At 33.3% G+C, this 17,017-nt stretch overlaps 1 protein-coding gene across 1 annotated transcript; it reads right to left on the bottom strand.

Annotated features, from left to right (window-relative positions):
- Positions 1-140: 140 nt before the first annotated feature.
- NME8 (NME/NM23 family member 8) lies at positions 141-16,623 on the bottom strand. The gene is made up of 15 exons (XM_035316236.1): positions 16,591-16,623; positions 16,441-16,498; positions 15,466-15,572; positions 14,159-14,230; positions 13,037-13,153; positions 12,364-12,430; positions 10,101-10,177; positions 8,354-8,446; positions 6,325-6,476; positions 4,808-4,986; positions 3,787-3,931; positions 3,000-3,107; positions 2,205-2,356; positions 1,074-1,218; positions 141-453 (listed from the first exon to the last, which is right to left on the bottom strand). The coding sequence occupies exons 1-15, from the start codon at positions 16,621-16,623 to the stop codon at positions 231-233; spliced, it is 1,728 nt and encodes a 575-aa protein (XP_035172127.1). The 3' UTR covers positions 141-230.
- Between the last annotated feature and the right edge of the window lie 394 nt (positions 16,624-17,017).

Here is a 17,017-nt window from a genome sequence, read left to right as displayed (position 1 = left end):
AAATACTACCTACCAAGCATATATGAAGAAATCTTTACTAACACCAGACTTCTAGCAGGCATTACTTGCTACATTGATATGCTCTGCTATATAGAAATTGGTTGATAACAAAAAATTGATAGAGTATGGAGGAAAATGGGTTTGTATATATATGTGCTAACTATAGGTGGTTGGGTAGACAAAAGTATCTAATAACTTGACTACAACTTTTCAGAGATTGTCTTAATTGTTCAATCTATATCAATCTCACCAAATATACACTCAATGCTTTCCAGTGCATGTTCTCTAGTAGATGATCCGTGAACTGCATTAGACAAAATATCTTGTGCAAACTGAGCCCGAATTGATTCAGGAGAGCTCTCTTTTGCTACTTCTGGATCTGTTGGACCCATTAGTTGCCTCCATTCTTGCAAAGCATTTTCCTTTGTTAAGATCATTACCACTGATGGGCCCCTGTAAAAACAATATATGAAAATTCTTCCCCTATTCTGATAGGCAGTTAGCTGTAACTTCAGAGGTACTGTGAAGGGTTATGTTAAGCATTATGCTATCTGAATAATGTTAAACTGTTTAAATTTTAAAATGTGCTTCTGGAATGTTTCGTTTAAGACAATATAAGACTTCTGATATCTATATTTAAAAATCACAAAGATTATGATAATCAGCTATTTGAATTTGGACTTCTTGTCCTAAAAATATTCTTACCAAATAATTTCTGAAGCAAGAAAACACACATCATTATCAACAGCTAGACTAAAATTATTACGAGAAAAACATTTGTCCCGGGAAGAACAAGGATTCCATCAAAAAAGAGTTCTTTGACAAACAAAGCCAAAATAATAGTTACGGTCCATAAATTTGGAAAGAATTGCAAATTTTCCTTTTAAAGGAGGGGCACTCCATGCCAAAAGGTAATCATAAAACTTCAAAAAAAAAACATTAAACTTGCCAGAAAGAGTAACAGAGTGTAACATCCTCAGCCCACTTTGGGTGTTGCATGTTTTGTTGGCTCTGTAAATTCAAAGTTATGATGCATATTTGCATAAGTCATTACTATATAGCTAGACACTTACTCAGTCATACGTGCCACTAACTCTTCAAAAAAAGGTTTTCCTTCGTGATCCTTATAAAACTTTGTAGCCATTTCACGAGTTAAAGCTTCCTCTTTAATCTTTGAGATGGTAAACCCAGCATCTTTAACTTTTTGCATAATGTCATCTAGGAGAATAACAAGCAAATTCGTTCTTTCTTGATTAAAGTAGTTTAGATGCAAATATTTTTATTTTTTTTTCAGAGAGTATTAGATCTGTTTTTTTTTTTTTTTTTTTTAATATGAATAACTATTAAAATTTTACTTAAAATGTCAAACTACAACTTTTCACTAAAATGTACAATAAACCACTGTCATTGGACTAAATCATCTCTATACAGGTGACAAAACCAGACTGTTGCAAACTATACTAATAGCATTCATTGCTATTTCTAACATTGGACAGAATGTAGAATGTAGTAGTAATGCTACATTACACACCAGCTGGCCTGATAAAATCAGTCTGGATTGTAACAAGAGGGGAAGAAAGACTTTCAAAAGCCAACAATGAATTAACAATTAAAAAGCCTACAAAACTTGTTAGGAGAGAAAAGAAGAATGCTAACAAGAGGTTCTGAATACAGGGGTAAAAAAATGGCAAGAAAAAATTTAGGTAAGATTCCAAACTCATAGTGTTCTTTTTACTTTAACCTTTCCTCCTTATTCCCTTTGTCTGATGTCAAGTTAAGCCAAGTATGGGAATGCATCTAACCTAGCAATGGCTCCTTTTGAGTCAGTAGAGACAACTCTCTGAATTCAGTAGCATGACTTCAGAAGGCCTGCCTCTCTTATAAAAAATGCTGGGCAGCTAGTTTGGACAAATTCTTGGCTTTTAACCAGCTTCATTTAGCTGAGAGCTCTCTCACTTCAATTCACCAGTATTCTTGTGAAGAAGAGCTATAGGCTATTTAAGCAAAGGAGATGTCATATTTGAGACCTCAATATGAATTATGCAAGCTCTGTAAAAGCATTTCTCTGCATAGTAAAAGCATCTCAGAGAATAAAAATAATGCATCTGACATGATTTGCTGACATGATTTACTGTGGTGGACATTGCTAATAGTTTGGATAAATAGCATCTGCAGACATGGCCCATGCCTTCTTGATCACTTACCTTTATGCTTCTTAGCAGCATCAGGTTTGATCAATGCCAAAGTGTGCTCCTGAGGGAAGAAGAACTCTAATTCCTTCTGAGCATCATTAGGTGAAGAACTACCATGCAGCTGATTAATTGGGATGTTGTCAAGTGCATACTGTGCACGTAAACTAAGAGTCATGAAAACATAGAAATTTTGCAAAATAATAACCATCCTGAGCTTTAGCTGTCACTAATCTGAACCCAATAAATATAAATAGAAGTCGATCTGGCCACTGAAGTACTTAACAATCTCTCTGTAGATGTAAGAAGCATACACTGTCTACAGAAAGAGCAATCAACTTTTTAATTAACCAGATGAAATATGAATACTTTCCTTCCCAACTGTCATCCTTTAATATTTCCAAGATAATACCAGGTCTTGCTTAGTGAAACAGCATTTCTGTCAACAATAAGTATTGTGATACCACAGCAGTTTCTTAGGACAATACTACAAGCAGGTGAAACCAAGATGTTCCTTTATAAAATATGTAGAAGAAACTCAGCCACAAATAAAATAAATCATCAACAACAACAACAAAAAAATCATTTAGCTAGGAAAACAGGCATCCAGACTAAAAAATAATTATGTTCTTTCAAGGAAAAAAAAATCAGTGCTATAGTTACAAGAAAACCTTAACAAGCTGCAGAAATATACATCAGCTTCCAGACGATGGCACTATAGTTACACCAGTTGGAATGTGGTATTCATTGACTTGATGAATATGAAAGTAAATTAAAACTGTGAATGATGGTTTACTATTTAAGTATTACCTGTTTGGATTTTCCTTCTTAGCCTCTTCAATAGTCTTTGGACCTAATAAATTTCTCCAATGTGCTACAGCATTTTCTCGTGTTAGTGCAAGTACAAGAGTTGGACCACTGTAAAGTAGAAAACTGGCATTAAGAACAACAAATATTAAACTCTTTGTAATTTGTAAAAGGAAATTAATTATATATAGTCCAGACAAGGAAAACGACCCCTAGTACAGGAGGATTTTAAAATCAATCTCTGTTCAAACAGCTGCAGTTTGATAAAACCTTATGGAGGTTAAATGAATTTATATTTCAAAGTTACTCAGTGCCACCACAACATCAATAATGTTACAGAATTGGGCTATGTCTTTATTACTAGACATAAAAACACTGATCAGCTCCTAAATTTTTTGTATTTGTCCCAGGTATGTTCCAACTTCATGAAGACAATATCCAAATATGATTTATTTTCCACTCCAAGGAATCCAGCACACAATATAGATAAAGATTATAGAGTCCTCCTATAAACAATCTAGATGAAGCCTTCCAGAGCACAGCTCAAATGTTTTCACCCAGATCAATGGAACTGGCCACTGACTTCAACATCTTATGTATGGAGGTATGGAGTCACTAGAAAATTTAAAAAATCTGATCTGTGTACTGTATTTGGGAATTATCTCATTATCTGCAGTGTTCTGATCCTGTGTTGAGTATTACTAAACTCTCACATAAGATGGTATCTTACTTGGTGTGAAAATTTCAGTCTAATTTCTAGATCTGCAGTCTCATTTTTCATTCACCTTACCTGGTCATTTGCTCTAGCAGGAAAGGGAAGTAGTCTTCATTTTCATGCTCTTTGTAAAATTCACGTGCTTGTTCTTCAGATAGGTTTATTTCTTTCTGCATTGCTATTTCAAAGCCATCATCCTTTATTCTTTGTATAATAGAATCTGTTTAAAATATTGAAATAATGCTAAATTGCCATCCATTCATCAATTAAACACTTTTGAAGAAATGGCATGGGCTTTCCAATAATGATCTTAAATTTTTACAAATGAATTAATTTCTTAACTGAAGAACAGAAAACGAATTTAAAGAAACTGCTAGAAGGCTTCAGTAGTTGCCTGGACACTCATGAAGCTGATGTGGACTGCAAAATGGCTCTTCTAAGCAACATACTCTATAGTGATCAAGAAAATAAATACACAAGGAGAGGTCAAAATTATAGTCTTTCAAATCTCTAAGTTATTTCCAGTACACAAATTCTAGAATTAGAATGAAGGAGCTAGCTAGATTCTAGTAAGAAATACAAATATAAATTAGAAGAAAAGTAAACTTGTTTGGATGGAGCTTCATACTAATGCAGCAGATTTTCTGATCCAATCTGTAAAAATCTTATCTGTATAGGCCTATGTATGCAGCATAGAACACCCTGGGTCAGATCTTTTTTCACTCTTGACATTGATCTACCTGCCAAGGCAAGGATGGTATCAACTACTACATTATGGTTGGAAGTATGTTTCCCTGTAGTATACTTAAATATGCAGTTACTTCTCTGAGAGGCTTTCTATAAAAATTTCATCCAGAGATACAGCCTAAACATATTCTTGAAAATCAACCAAAAGAACAAAATAGTTTCAACATTTATATTCTAAATATATCAAACACATCAGCCATATAGCTTCTTTTTGTGATAAAGATTACTGTTAACTTAAAGCTGGGGAGAAAAGATAATCTAGCAACATTTCATTAGTAGTGTTAGAATTTCTGAAATTCAAAATGAGACATTTTTGCCCTTGATAGAAAATGAAGTTATTACAACTTACTTCGTCTTTCCTTTAGGAGACAAGGTCTAACTAAGGCCAAAGTCTTTTCAAATTTTTTCTCTGTCTTCTTTTGACCAAAATGTGGGAAAAAGAAGGCAAGTTGCCTGCTGGCATCTTCTATACTGCTTTGCACACCACAAATATTTAATATACTCCCAGTTCCCAGAGTTTCTTCCAGTCTAATGAGACACAAAATTGTATCAAATTTAAGTCCCTGTATGCATTTTGAGGTTGTGTTAACAGCTGACTTAATGAAAATGTGCTTTCTTAAAATATAGTGAAAAATAAGAATAGAAAAACAAATGCAGATTCTATTTAATTCAGATTCATAACTGAAGTAATATTTCTGAGACGAGAAATATTTCTTAACTTCTCAAAAAGTTCATTGTCATGCTATAAAAGAGAAATCTGTGATGCAGCTTTTCCAATTCCCCTCTAGATTCTTCAGAATAGTTTTTGTTTCACTAGACAGAATTACTACTGATGTGTACAGTGTATAATAAATAACCAGAAAAAGGATTGTGCTTAATTCATGTAAAGCATTATCCTAAGAACTACTGCACTACAAAATTATCTTTATCAGAGATCATTTCATTGTTACTTGCCCGTAATTCTAAGGTTTATTTAGCAATGTAAATACACTCATTCTTGGCCACCCAGAGAAAATACAATATTCCCTGGTTGCACTAAATCAACTCAAAAAGGGGCTCAGCAGGTATCAATAAAAATATAGATTATTAGGACAGGTTCTTTTTTGGAACAAAGTATGCAAATTTTTGCCGCTTTCTGTAAATGGTAATATAAAACTAAATCCCAAATTTATATTTTTGTGAACACTTTATTGTCTTGTGCTATGTATACAACTAACTTCCTATTAAAAATTCTTTGCTAAATACTTGGCATAAGAGAAAGACAGACATTCTAAGACACCATGGTTGGGAACAGCAAATCCTTACAGTGTATTTAGGTACCTAAACAAACAAACAAAAAACCTCCCACTTGTTTGTTCACTTTTACAGAGTGGTGCCAGGGAGCACATCATCCTTCAGGTGTCCCCAGGTGTCACCTGGGCCACATCTACAGGTTCCCAGCATATATTAAAGTAAACATGGAAACATGGACAAGAGCACAACATTCATTTGGCAGTACTAGCAGTCACTTTGTCTTGGTGAATTAGTATGAAGTGGAACTGTACAGACCACACCAACTCTGAAATACATGCACTGTTCTCCTTGGACTGACAACCCACTCAAATCTAGTTCAGAAAGAGTGTGAAATCAACGCCCTTTGCTTATTATCTTTCCCTAGGAATCATGGAGTTTCTGTGTTCCCAAAGGATCTTTGATTGCATCTTTATTGATGGTTCTGTGAAAGACGAAGAACTTTGCTGGCTCCCTGGGCCCTGTGCACACACAGGCATATATGAATATAAGAATGAGTCTGTAAGAATGTTGCTTTTATGGTGTATTTAAAATGCTGTAACTGAATCACATATTCCAATTTTCATTGTCATTTACCTTTCTGGCTTTCCAGACTCATCAGGAATGCTTTCAAGTGCTTCATGTAGTTCTTTCCAGAGAGGAATAGCATCAGTTCCTTTTTTTTTAGTGATGACCAAAATGTGGCATGGTCCACTCATCATGAACTGAACAAAATCATCAAAATCAGGCTAAAAAACATAATAATTTTTTTTTTTTTTTTTTTTGCTATGAATTGCATCAACTTTGACTTTATCATCAGAAACGAGAACATCCTTTTGTAAGTAACTAGCTATACTCCCTTTTTACAAAGGCATTATCATATATTACTCAAAATCCTGTCAAACTATTTGGAAGAGTTTTTGATCAATCATTTGAGACAGGAAAATTATAAAATGTCTAAAATTCAAGTAACTGAGTAAATGTAAAGTAAATGTAAAGTAAATTGAGTAAATGAAGTAAAAAACAATACATTACAAAAGCAGTAGCAGTAACATCTTTGAGGTTAAAGTGCAAACAACAAGAGAGAAGAAAATTATCTAGAAACTTGATGTGATCAAATGCTATGCTTGCAGTAGCACTTGTCATGTGAAATAACAAATTGCAATACAATTCAATGCACAATTTTTGAAACTAAAAATCAGGTAGCTGGCTAACAATATAGAACACAAATATTTGTAGACTTTTCTGTTATTCTCTCTGCTATGTTCTTTTTACTCATCCAGCTTCAATCTTCAGTGCTGTGGATGAACATTTTCATCAGAAAATAGCTTTGCAAGCTGTTGTAAGTTTTTCATCTTTTTTTCCTTTGCAAGTCATCTTTTTCTTCAATATTACTAATTTCCTCAGATACCTTCACTCCTCCTAAGCATTTGACTAAATCTTTTCTTTACCAGCTGCCCTCATCTGATTGTGTATGACATATTTTTCCTTTAATAATATGAGGATGGAATATTCATATATATTGCTTTCAATTCATTGCTTTTCTCTTTCAGTTAGCTTCATATCTACACATCCACTTAACCCACTTCACAAGATGGAAAACCTCAAAAAACACAACCCTAATTGAATGCTAGCACAAAGACATTTAGTACAATGTACAAAGTGAGTACAGTGTTGTGACTTCAAAAGTACACTTGTTCATGTTAGAAGAAATTGATGTAGCTATTAGATGTGGCTATGGTGGTTTCATCATTAAAAAGAAACAATTTCTGCTGAAATATCTGAAGATGTTAAGTCTATTAAACTTCATTCTCCATTCTGTTATAATAGGCATCCTCTGAACCTTCAACAAGATTGCACAGTATTAAACCGGGAAGAATTTTTCTCACTGAGCACAAAGAAAACTATATTCTATATTGTCACTTTAACATATTTATTTTTCAGTTGACAATATCCAGTTGCTAGTTTTCTAGACCATTGCCATTTAATGGTGACCACCACCATATCATTGTTTCCTTGAACTATCTGCATTTCCTTAGCTATCTTTTGACCTCTAATATAGGATAAGGACAGAAAAATAAGCTACAGGGGAGATACTTTATCTTTCTGCCTATGCATGTGCTTATTGCCATTATTATCCAGTGAAAAAAGCTGTAAAGAAAAGAAAAAGTAGCATATATTATTGCCTGGCTGGAGCAGTATGTGTCAAATAGATACATATTGTGGTGGATGACCCTGGATTTTGGTTTTGTACTACGTTTCAGCAGCTAACTTAAGCTACGTTTATGGCCATGGCTAAGCATCACGCACAATATAATAACAGAAACAACTATTAAATATTTTAGCATTTAATTGGAGTTCAATATAGTTTAGTCTAAATGTTATAGTTCTACCGAGCTATGTTTTTATAAGACTCAGTAAGAAAAAAAAAAAAAAAAAAGAGAGATAACATTTTATTTTTTTGTTCTGTGTACTAAATCTCCATTAATTCAGTTCTCTAACATATTAAAAAATTACAAGCCAGGGATTTAAAAGTACATACAGTAACACTGATATATTTTATCTGCTTCTTTTCTTTATGTTCTAGATTTTTTGTTTGGTTGGTTGGCTGGTTGTTTTATTTTACCTGTTCTTTTTTCTGGGTATAGAATTCTCTGATTTGTTCTTCAGTTAGCATTTTCTCTTCTGATGCTGCAATGCCAAAGCCTGCATCTCTAATCTGCAATTATTCAGTTATTACTCAATGGCATTTGAAAAAGGAATTATACAATATCATATGGAAATCTAAAGATTTGTATGCTATCTTAAATTCAAATTATCTGAAATATTCCAAACATAACTGCTATGTTTGCCTAATCTAATTCTAGCTTTTCAAAACACTTTAGTGAATTCAGGATAACAATGCCCACTATGTTGAAGTTTTTGGAAAATACAGTGAAGTTCAATATATGCATTAATTCAGTGGTTAATAATTCTTTATATTTAACATTGAATAAATATTTTTTACCATTCTAAATGATTAAAATGCAACTAATTCTAAAATTGTAATTATAAATTGTATTATAATTGTAGTAGTCATATTACTATGACTATAAAATAAAAGTTGCAATAAAAATTGGCTAAACTTTTTGGCCACCATTATAAAGTTGATAAACTTTAGAAACAGTAAATAGCAAAACTAAAATCTATTTTATGATTATCTATTTTAAGTTACTTTACTAAATAAAAGTACATATGAGATGCACACTTACACGACCTGTATCAAAATTCATAGTCCCACTGATGTGATATTTATACCATATACCTATATCTAAACAATGAAGACACTATCCAGCCCCAATACTGATCATATGCCAATGTCAGTCTGCTTACCAGCACTCTCCTCTTTAAAAGTCCCTATGGTGCTGTTGAGTGTTTCCAGATTGCCTCGACAAGGTTAAATGTGGAAACAGTATGGGTACACGCCTCACAAGACAGTATAAATACAGAGCCAACTAGTAGCTGCTCAGCTCCATTTAAATTGCTTTCAAACACTGCCTGCTTTTTTTGTCTTTATTGAACCTTTTTCCTTTCTGGCCAAGATAGAGTAAATGCAGAAACAAGAAATACAACACTGATTTTCTATCCTGCATACATCACAGACCCTCAAATCTTTTTTAAATTTAACTTTTATTCTTGATACATATGTTATGAAATTATTATTATTATTATTATTATTGTATCAGAATCAGTGCAAAATTCCTGTAACTAAAGTGAACATCAGTATGGAGTGATATTCTGGAAGGAAAGTATTTCTCTTTCACTGTGTGATTGCTTAAATAAATGCTGAATCCATCAATGCACTGAAATTGCACTGACTGTATTATTAGTATACAGTCTCTGATTATAGTGGTTACTAGTGCACATAAATCAGCCTTTCCATCTACAAGCAAGTGTTTAGTCATTTGTGAGCACAAATATTTCCACAATGAACTGATTAGTTGTTTTAAATGTTCCTACATTTCTTAAAGATGCTGCACAGTCAGAAAAGATATCTTCTTCACCTGGAAGAATTAACTTCACTATCATAGTTTCTAGTCCTTATTTCTGTTGAAATATGAGGAAAAAAAGATCTGCTTATAGATTTCATGTGTCATTGGTCTCCACAGTATAAATCAATGCCATACCTTACTTACTGGCACAAAATTTTAAAGCAACAGTATCAATTGGAATACTATATTATTTCAGGGCAAAATTAACTTGTTTTTACTATCCTTAACAGAGAGGCATTAACAAGCCTTTTTCTAAAGTCTGGGAATAAATTAGGATCTTCCATATTATTACTATTCCACTGAACTAAACAGGATGAATGAATCTTTTCAAATTTTGTCTACCTTTTGTTTAATTTCTTCTACACGTCCTTCTAAGACATCGTCAGGTTTTATAATTCCAACAGAGTATGTGACTTCTTCTGGAAAATGGAAAAAAATAATACGGCAATTAATATATTTATCAAAATAAATGCACAACTAAATTTTTCATTACTTGCAAGTGAGTTTCTTTTAACACTTCTCCATTTTAATACTGAGATAGCCAAACAGTGGTTCCAATAAATAAGTGACTCCAGCACTTAAAGCATGTCTTGGAGTGTGAGGTAGTACTTGGCCATCCCTGGAATCCACATTCTGGGTGAACCACTGGTGTTTTGGGTCATATGGTAGAGAAATGTTCCACGTGCATCTAGTGAAGTGGAAAAACTGCAATTTAAGTTGCATGATTTCTCTAGGGAGCTTTCTATGTACAGGACTAGAAATTTGAAAGGAATTAATATTACAAAGGAAAACTCACTAAGTGAAAATCTTGTATGAGTATTGATTTCCAGTAAAGTACACAATTCTTGTCATAGTAGATGTTTGATTCCTTAGCATTGTGGATTCTGAACTCATTGAAAATAAAAAACTACCAAAGTAAATAAAATGCTTACTCTAATCTAATATTTAAAGCAAGAGGTGTTCCCAGTCATAGGCATACTATTGCAGCATCTGTAGCATACACAAAACCACTAAATGACAGAAAGTGATCAAAGAAAATACAAACTATAAACTTTCTTTTCAGAATCTGAGTTTTACAGTTAAAGTGTTAGAATGTAATTCACTGTTAAAGTGTTAGAAAGTAAACACTGTAGAAGCAGTTAATGGTAGCTGTAATGGAAACACAGGACTAGTACTTGTTGCCAATACTAGAAAACACTCATAGGCACCTGCAGGTGGTAAGAAATATATTACCACAAACTGTTGTGCACTGGGGCTTTTGAGGGACCCTAACCTAAAGCTGAATCCAAGCTGAAACTCCATGCCCTGATTTACCTAAAGGAGGCCTACAGGAAAGCCTAGGAGGGACTCTGTCAGGGAGCATAGTGATAGAACAAGGAGTAATGGCTTTAAACTAAAAGAGAGGAGATTTAGATTAGACATAAGGAAGAGACTCTTCACGGTGAAGGTGAAGGTGAGGCACAGGGACAGGTTGCCCAGAGGAGCTGTGGATGCTCTGTCCCTGGAAGTGTTCAAGCCCTGGCTGGATGGGGCCTTGGGCAACCAGGTCTGGTGGAAGGTGTCCCTGCCCATGGCAGGGGAGTTGGAATTAAGTGATCCCTGGGGTCACTTCCAACCCAACCTGTTCTATGATTCTATTTTGTAGAGTATTTAGACTCTGTAAATTAGTGATAAGTCTGTATATAATTTCTAAAGGAGTTATAATACTGTATTACTAAGTCTCAGAAGATTTATAAGTGAAAAAAAGGCTAAAGCTGAAGTCAGGAACATGCCACTTGAACCATACAATAAAGAAGATATGAAAGGGAAGGAGAAGGTGCATGACTTAATCCATGACAATGATCTAGTGCCTTATAACAAGAAAAAAAAAAAAAAAGAAGATAAAGAAGAGAGGAAATTTCAATCTCGCAAAACAATATTCTGCACATACACAAAGCAGGAACTTTTGAAGCTTCAGTAGCCATAGATAATAATAAGAATAGAAAAGATGTAGGTTCCAGCTCACGACAAGCCTGAATTAAATCTTAGACATGAGCCTTAAATCTAGTCTGGTGAAAGAGATAATTAAAAACAATCTGAGACACAAGGCATGCCATTCCTTCACAGATTAACTCTTTTAATCCTCACAGTATGCACATCATACTGTTGTGGTTTTGTTTGTTTGCTTGTTTGTTTTCGTTTGTTTGTTTGTTTGTTTGTTGCTGTTTTTGTTTGTTTTATTTATTATTATTATTATTATTATTATTATTATTATTATTTTTTCCTGTAGAACATCCAACAAGCACCAATCTCAACAAAAGTACATCGCTAATGCAGGGACTGTGTAGAAGTGAGTGTCAGGTACTAACATTGCACATGATGTGAACGCTCTAGGTTCAGAGAAAGGGGTTGAAAATAACTGATGACAGACCAATATCTTAATTCCTTAAAGAAGAAAACCTTCTTTCAGTTTGATATCCTCAGTTGTAACTTGTCATGTTATTAACTGAATCAGTGGACAATCTATTGGAGCTTGGTGTACAGAATTCCTAATCAAATAATTAAAAATATGTTTGGTCTTTTTTTCTTTCTGTTAGCTTTTCTAAAATAAATCAAGTGTATTTACCCTCAGGTACAGTCTCCTCAATAGAATCTTCTGATGATTTCTCTTCTAGGAAAGTAAGTTCATCTACCTAAGGTAATTGCAAATGAAGGAGAAGTACATCACCATTGTGAAGCTAAAATCATCAAACACAGCTCTCAGATCTTCAAAACACTTTTTTCTGCATGTAGCAACATATTTGCTATCCAGGAAAGCCTGCAACTTGAAGACATTGGGCTAATCTGATTTTTCTTACCCGGGCTATGCTAAGTTTCCTTTTACTGAAAGTGGAGTTCTTTCATCTCAATTTTCACTCAAAATGAACAATGAGACATGACTATTTCCCAAGTCTTTGTTTCGTATGGTGAATTCTTACTAAGTTATACATGAAAAAATGACAGTCTTTAAACATAAAAAGGATAATGACTAAAACTGGTTTATCTTCTAGACATTTTGTTAGTAACCCGCCCCTCCATTTCTCTGAATAATAGGGCAATATGTAAATTTCTTCAGTTTCTAAAAAGTACAATTTAAAAGAAATTTATAAAAAAGTCATGTGTTACTTAATACTAAGGAAAAAACACACAAAAAATAAACTTTGCAGAAAACACTATCACAGGCTTTGAGAGTAACCATTAAAGTATAATAAAAATATTCATTTATATTTAAATATCTTTTTGTGTGTGTGTGAGTATACCTCAGGGCGTTCCTTCTGTCCAGCTACAATTTCTCTCTCTTCTTGTACTAGCTCTGTTATTTTCTTGCTTATAAGAGGAGCATTTGCACCTCTCGCCATTGCAATAATTTTGCCATTCTGTAAAAGAGAAAATAAAACTCTCAGCGAGTTCTTGTCACTTAGTATACACATTTACTTGAGTTCAGGAACATGCTATATTTTGTGTTGTCTTTTTTTTTTTAATTATTATTCCCAGCAACATCACAACTTGCTGTGCTCACTGAAGTTAACACCAAAACTACTAATGCCTTAGCTGGTTCAGAGTTATTCTTCTTTTTTCTTTTCTTTTCTTTTCTTTTCTTTTCTTTTCTTTTCTTTTCTTTTTTCTTTTCCTTTTCTTTTTTTTTTCACTTCTTCATTTCTTTTTTTTGTCTATTTTTCAATATTTATTTCAAGTCTCACCAATAATAATACAGTTCAAAGTAAATGCAAAAAAACTGAAAGACTTTTGAAGGTATTGGTGTTCTTAGCCTGTAGTTGCTGAAATTCAAATCCTAGTACTGCCAAAATGAAAAGAACCCCCTCCCCAAAAAACAACAACAAAAAAACAACAACAAAACTCACTGCCTACTAAGTTAGCAGTGTTCTAAAGTGGAGTGCTAAGAAAACAGTCTTTCTGCATCCATCAGTGAGAGACATCAAATATATGAATCATTACAATTGCTAAAATGTGAAAAAGGCAATCTTATTTGCTTATTTATAAAAAACGGAAGTGGAAGGACATGTAATCTCTTTCCCTGAGGGAAAATGTGCACAGAATAAGCATTTCAGTGTAGCCAAATGCAGGCATTTTATGTGAGGCAACGCCAGAAAAACTTACTCTGATTTCTCAGCAACTACCAAAAATGTTGGTACCACAGACCTACTGTGGCTATCTGTACATGCAACCACAATAAAAATGTACTTTTTAACCACAGATTTAGGCATGGGATAGAGCATCAAGTAAACAACATCTGATAATATCATACTATTTACTGTAAAATGTAAAGATATGACATATAGTTTCACATGTCTTTTTAATCTACTGAAACATTAATGTAAAAATAAGCAATGCATTAACAGAAAGCAATGTGGTGTACTTACAACACAAAAGAGAAACACAGGTTCACATCTATTCCTAAATGGTTGCAGAGTCTCAATACTGTCAGCCTCTGCCTGAAGTCAGATGAAGAAAATAGTTTGCTTACATAAGTGTTTATATTTATGCATTTGTTTATATGTATAAAAAAACATTTTGTCTGAAAGAAAACTGCCATCATCTATTGTGTTACATACTCTCACTACAATCTTGAATACAACTAGCAGTCTTTATGCCACCTGCTGGTATTGAAGGAAGGGCTGGTTTGGTAATATTGGACTGGCTTCCCTTCATATTACAGCAGCTACTCAAGGAAAAATGTTACTTTAGTACTGTTTTTCCATGTATAAACATACATAAATGAAGAAGTAGTATATGCAATCCTGACAAAAGAAATTATCCACTTTATTAAGTTCTTTGTTACGTGTGATCAACTCAATGAAAAAGCACTTCAGATTACCTCTGAACATAACTTCCTGCTTTTCTGTATATTTATGATACCTGTATTTTCTGCAAAAATTCAAGGAATTTTGAACAAAAAATGTGAAGTTTTCAGTAACATTAGAAAGAATGAGCTTGGTCAGTATCTGTGAGGAACTGAATCTGTGAAACAAATGTATCTAATTTAAATATGATATATATGTCTCCTATATATAGGATATATATATAGGATATACAGAATACCAACTGCTAAAGTAGTGGAATATTTCTACTACTATAGTTTTGTGATCATTTATTTTCAATTCCCCCTTTTTGTTACAAGGAAATATTTGCAAAATAGATGCAACACTTTTTCAGAGATATAATAATTTTAAATGTGACAATAATTAACAGACTTAAAACCAACGAACAAAACCATATAGCTTGGCTTTTGAAAGTTTCTGCAACTCTCATCAAGGAAAAGAAAAGCTTGAGGATATTAGCTCTCTTACTATTATTATTACACAATTAGTATTTATATTATTGTTATTATTATTGTGAGCTCCCTTTCTATTATTATTTCTGGATGTGGTACTTAGGAACATAGCTGAGTGGGTGGCGTTAGGGTTGGACCAGATGATCTTGGAGGTCTTTTCCAACCTTAAAGATTCTATGATTCTATTATAATTTCTTCCACACTTATTACCATTTCTAATATACCTCTGAACAAAGTTATATAAGGAGATATTGAGAATAAAAGGCAACCAGGCCAAAATTGTAGTGACTCAATTAGTATAAAGAAAGTAAAGTGAAAACTCTGTAAATGCATGCAGAAAAAGATATTTCTAACATAAACTAGAATTCAAATTCCATATATAATTTACATACTTACCACTGCAAAATGCAACACATCATCTTCACTAAACTCATTCTTCAGTTTTCTGAATAAATTTACCACAGCTTTACAAGGACCACACCAAGCTTGATATACATCTATTACTAAAATATAATATTTTGGAATTACAGACTGCTGACTTGTGGAACTTATAACATGAAACATACTTATGAGTGTGTTGGAATAGTACTGAGAAGGCAGTCACATGCATCCTCCAGTCCTCTTCTAGTCAATGAACACTTCATGTATACATCGATGTATTGATTATACTTCATGTATACTCCATGTACACATCGATATATACACATCATGGTTTCCTCTAGTACTTCAATTACTTCTGACGTCAACAATCGACTTGCAATACTATTTGAGATGACTAATCCAAAAAGCTACATTTCTCTGTTATGTTCCTTTTCTTTTGATTCTTCTTTTTCTTTTCAGAACATTGCTTTTCCCCTCCATGAGCCCATTTCTTTCCCATCATTGATCTTCTGTAGATTTCATTCCACTACAGATTTGTTCCCTCTACCCAGATACAATTTGTAGGAAACTTAGATGTTCTTATTGGACTCAGTGAACTGAAAACTGGGGAGAATACAGAAGATGTGCTCTCAGAATGCTGTCTGATTAACTGCTGTGTATAACTGTATAGTATTAATGTAGGCTCTATGAGATTTCTGGGAAAAAACTTCCACAGAAATGTCCTACTGCCTACCATACAAAATACAATATTGGAATGGCATTTTCTAAACATCAGTGTACAAAACTGGATAAAATAATGAAAAGTATGATTTATGATGTATTTATTTATTATAGAATATATGATTTATTCATGAACACAGCATACCCATTTAAATATATTAATATAACCATTATTTAGAGGACAGTATGGCACTAGTCTTCTAGCTTTATGTACTACATATCAGACGATATATGAGAAACTATATGTAAAGAAAGAATAACAGTTAGTACCTACTACACCTTTTGTCAGCAACATTTCATCCCACTCATTTTGATTGGTTATTGTGGCCTGAAATAAAATGGATTGACATTTTAAAATCTTTAAAAGGCAAGAAAATAATAATCTTTTCATCTCTAGAATTAAGTAATTAGGATTTATACCTGAAGTTGGATTTCTTTCTTCTTGCCTGCCATATTCCTGTGATTACAGGAAACATATCAAAACACAAAGCACATTTAACATTTTTTAAAGAAAATGAGCCTTATCTGTGACATGTAGAACTGATTTATATGGAATTTTTTCAACATAGTACTGTTTTCTGATTCGCTTAAAAAAATTAACTCCACTGAAGCCCTTACTGCAATGGAAGTTAGCACGCTGCATCAGCATTCTGTGGAGCAATATGCAACTTGAGGAACCAAGATAGCACAGGAAACAATAAAATTCAGCTTCTTAACCTGTTAAGGCCTTTAGAATTATTTGGCCTCAAGCATTGCTCAAATTTATGATTGCTGTGATAAGAATGACCAAAAGGACCTGGATGACAGTTGCTGTGACAGTGAACTGTTTTTTTTTTTGTTTGTTTGT

The sequence above is a fragment of the Oxyura jamaicensis genome, chromosome 2, assembly GCF_011077185.1.
Source record: "Oxyura jamaicensis isolate SHBP4307 breed ruddy duck chromosome 2, BPBGC_Ojam_1.0, whole genome shotgun sequence".
Classification (NCBI taxonomy): domain Eukaryota; kingdom Metazoa; phylum Chordata; class Aves; order Anseriformes; family Anatidae; genus Oxyura; species Oxyura jamaicensis.
The sequence above is the reverse complement of the archived record's forward strand: the minus strand, read 5'-3'. Positions and strand labels throughout refer to the sequence as shown.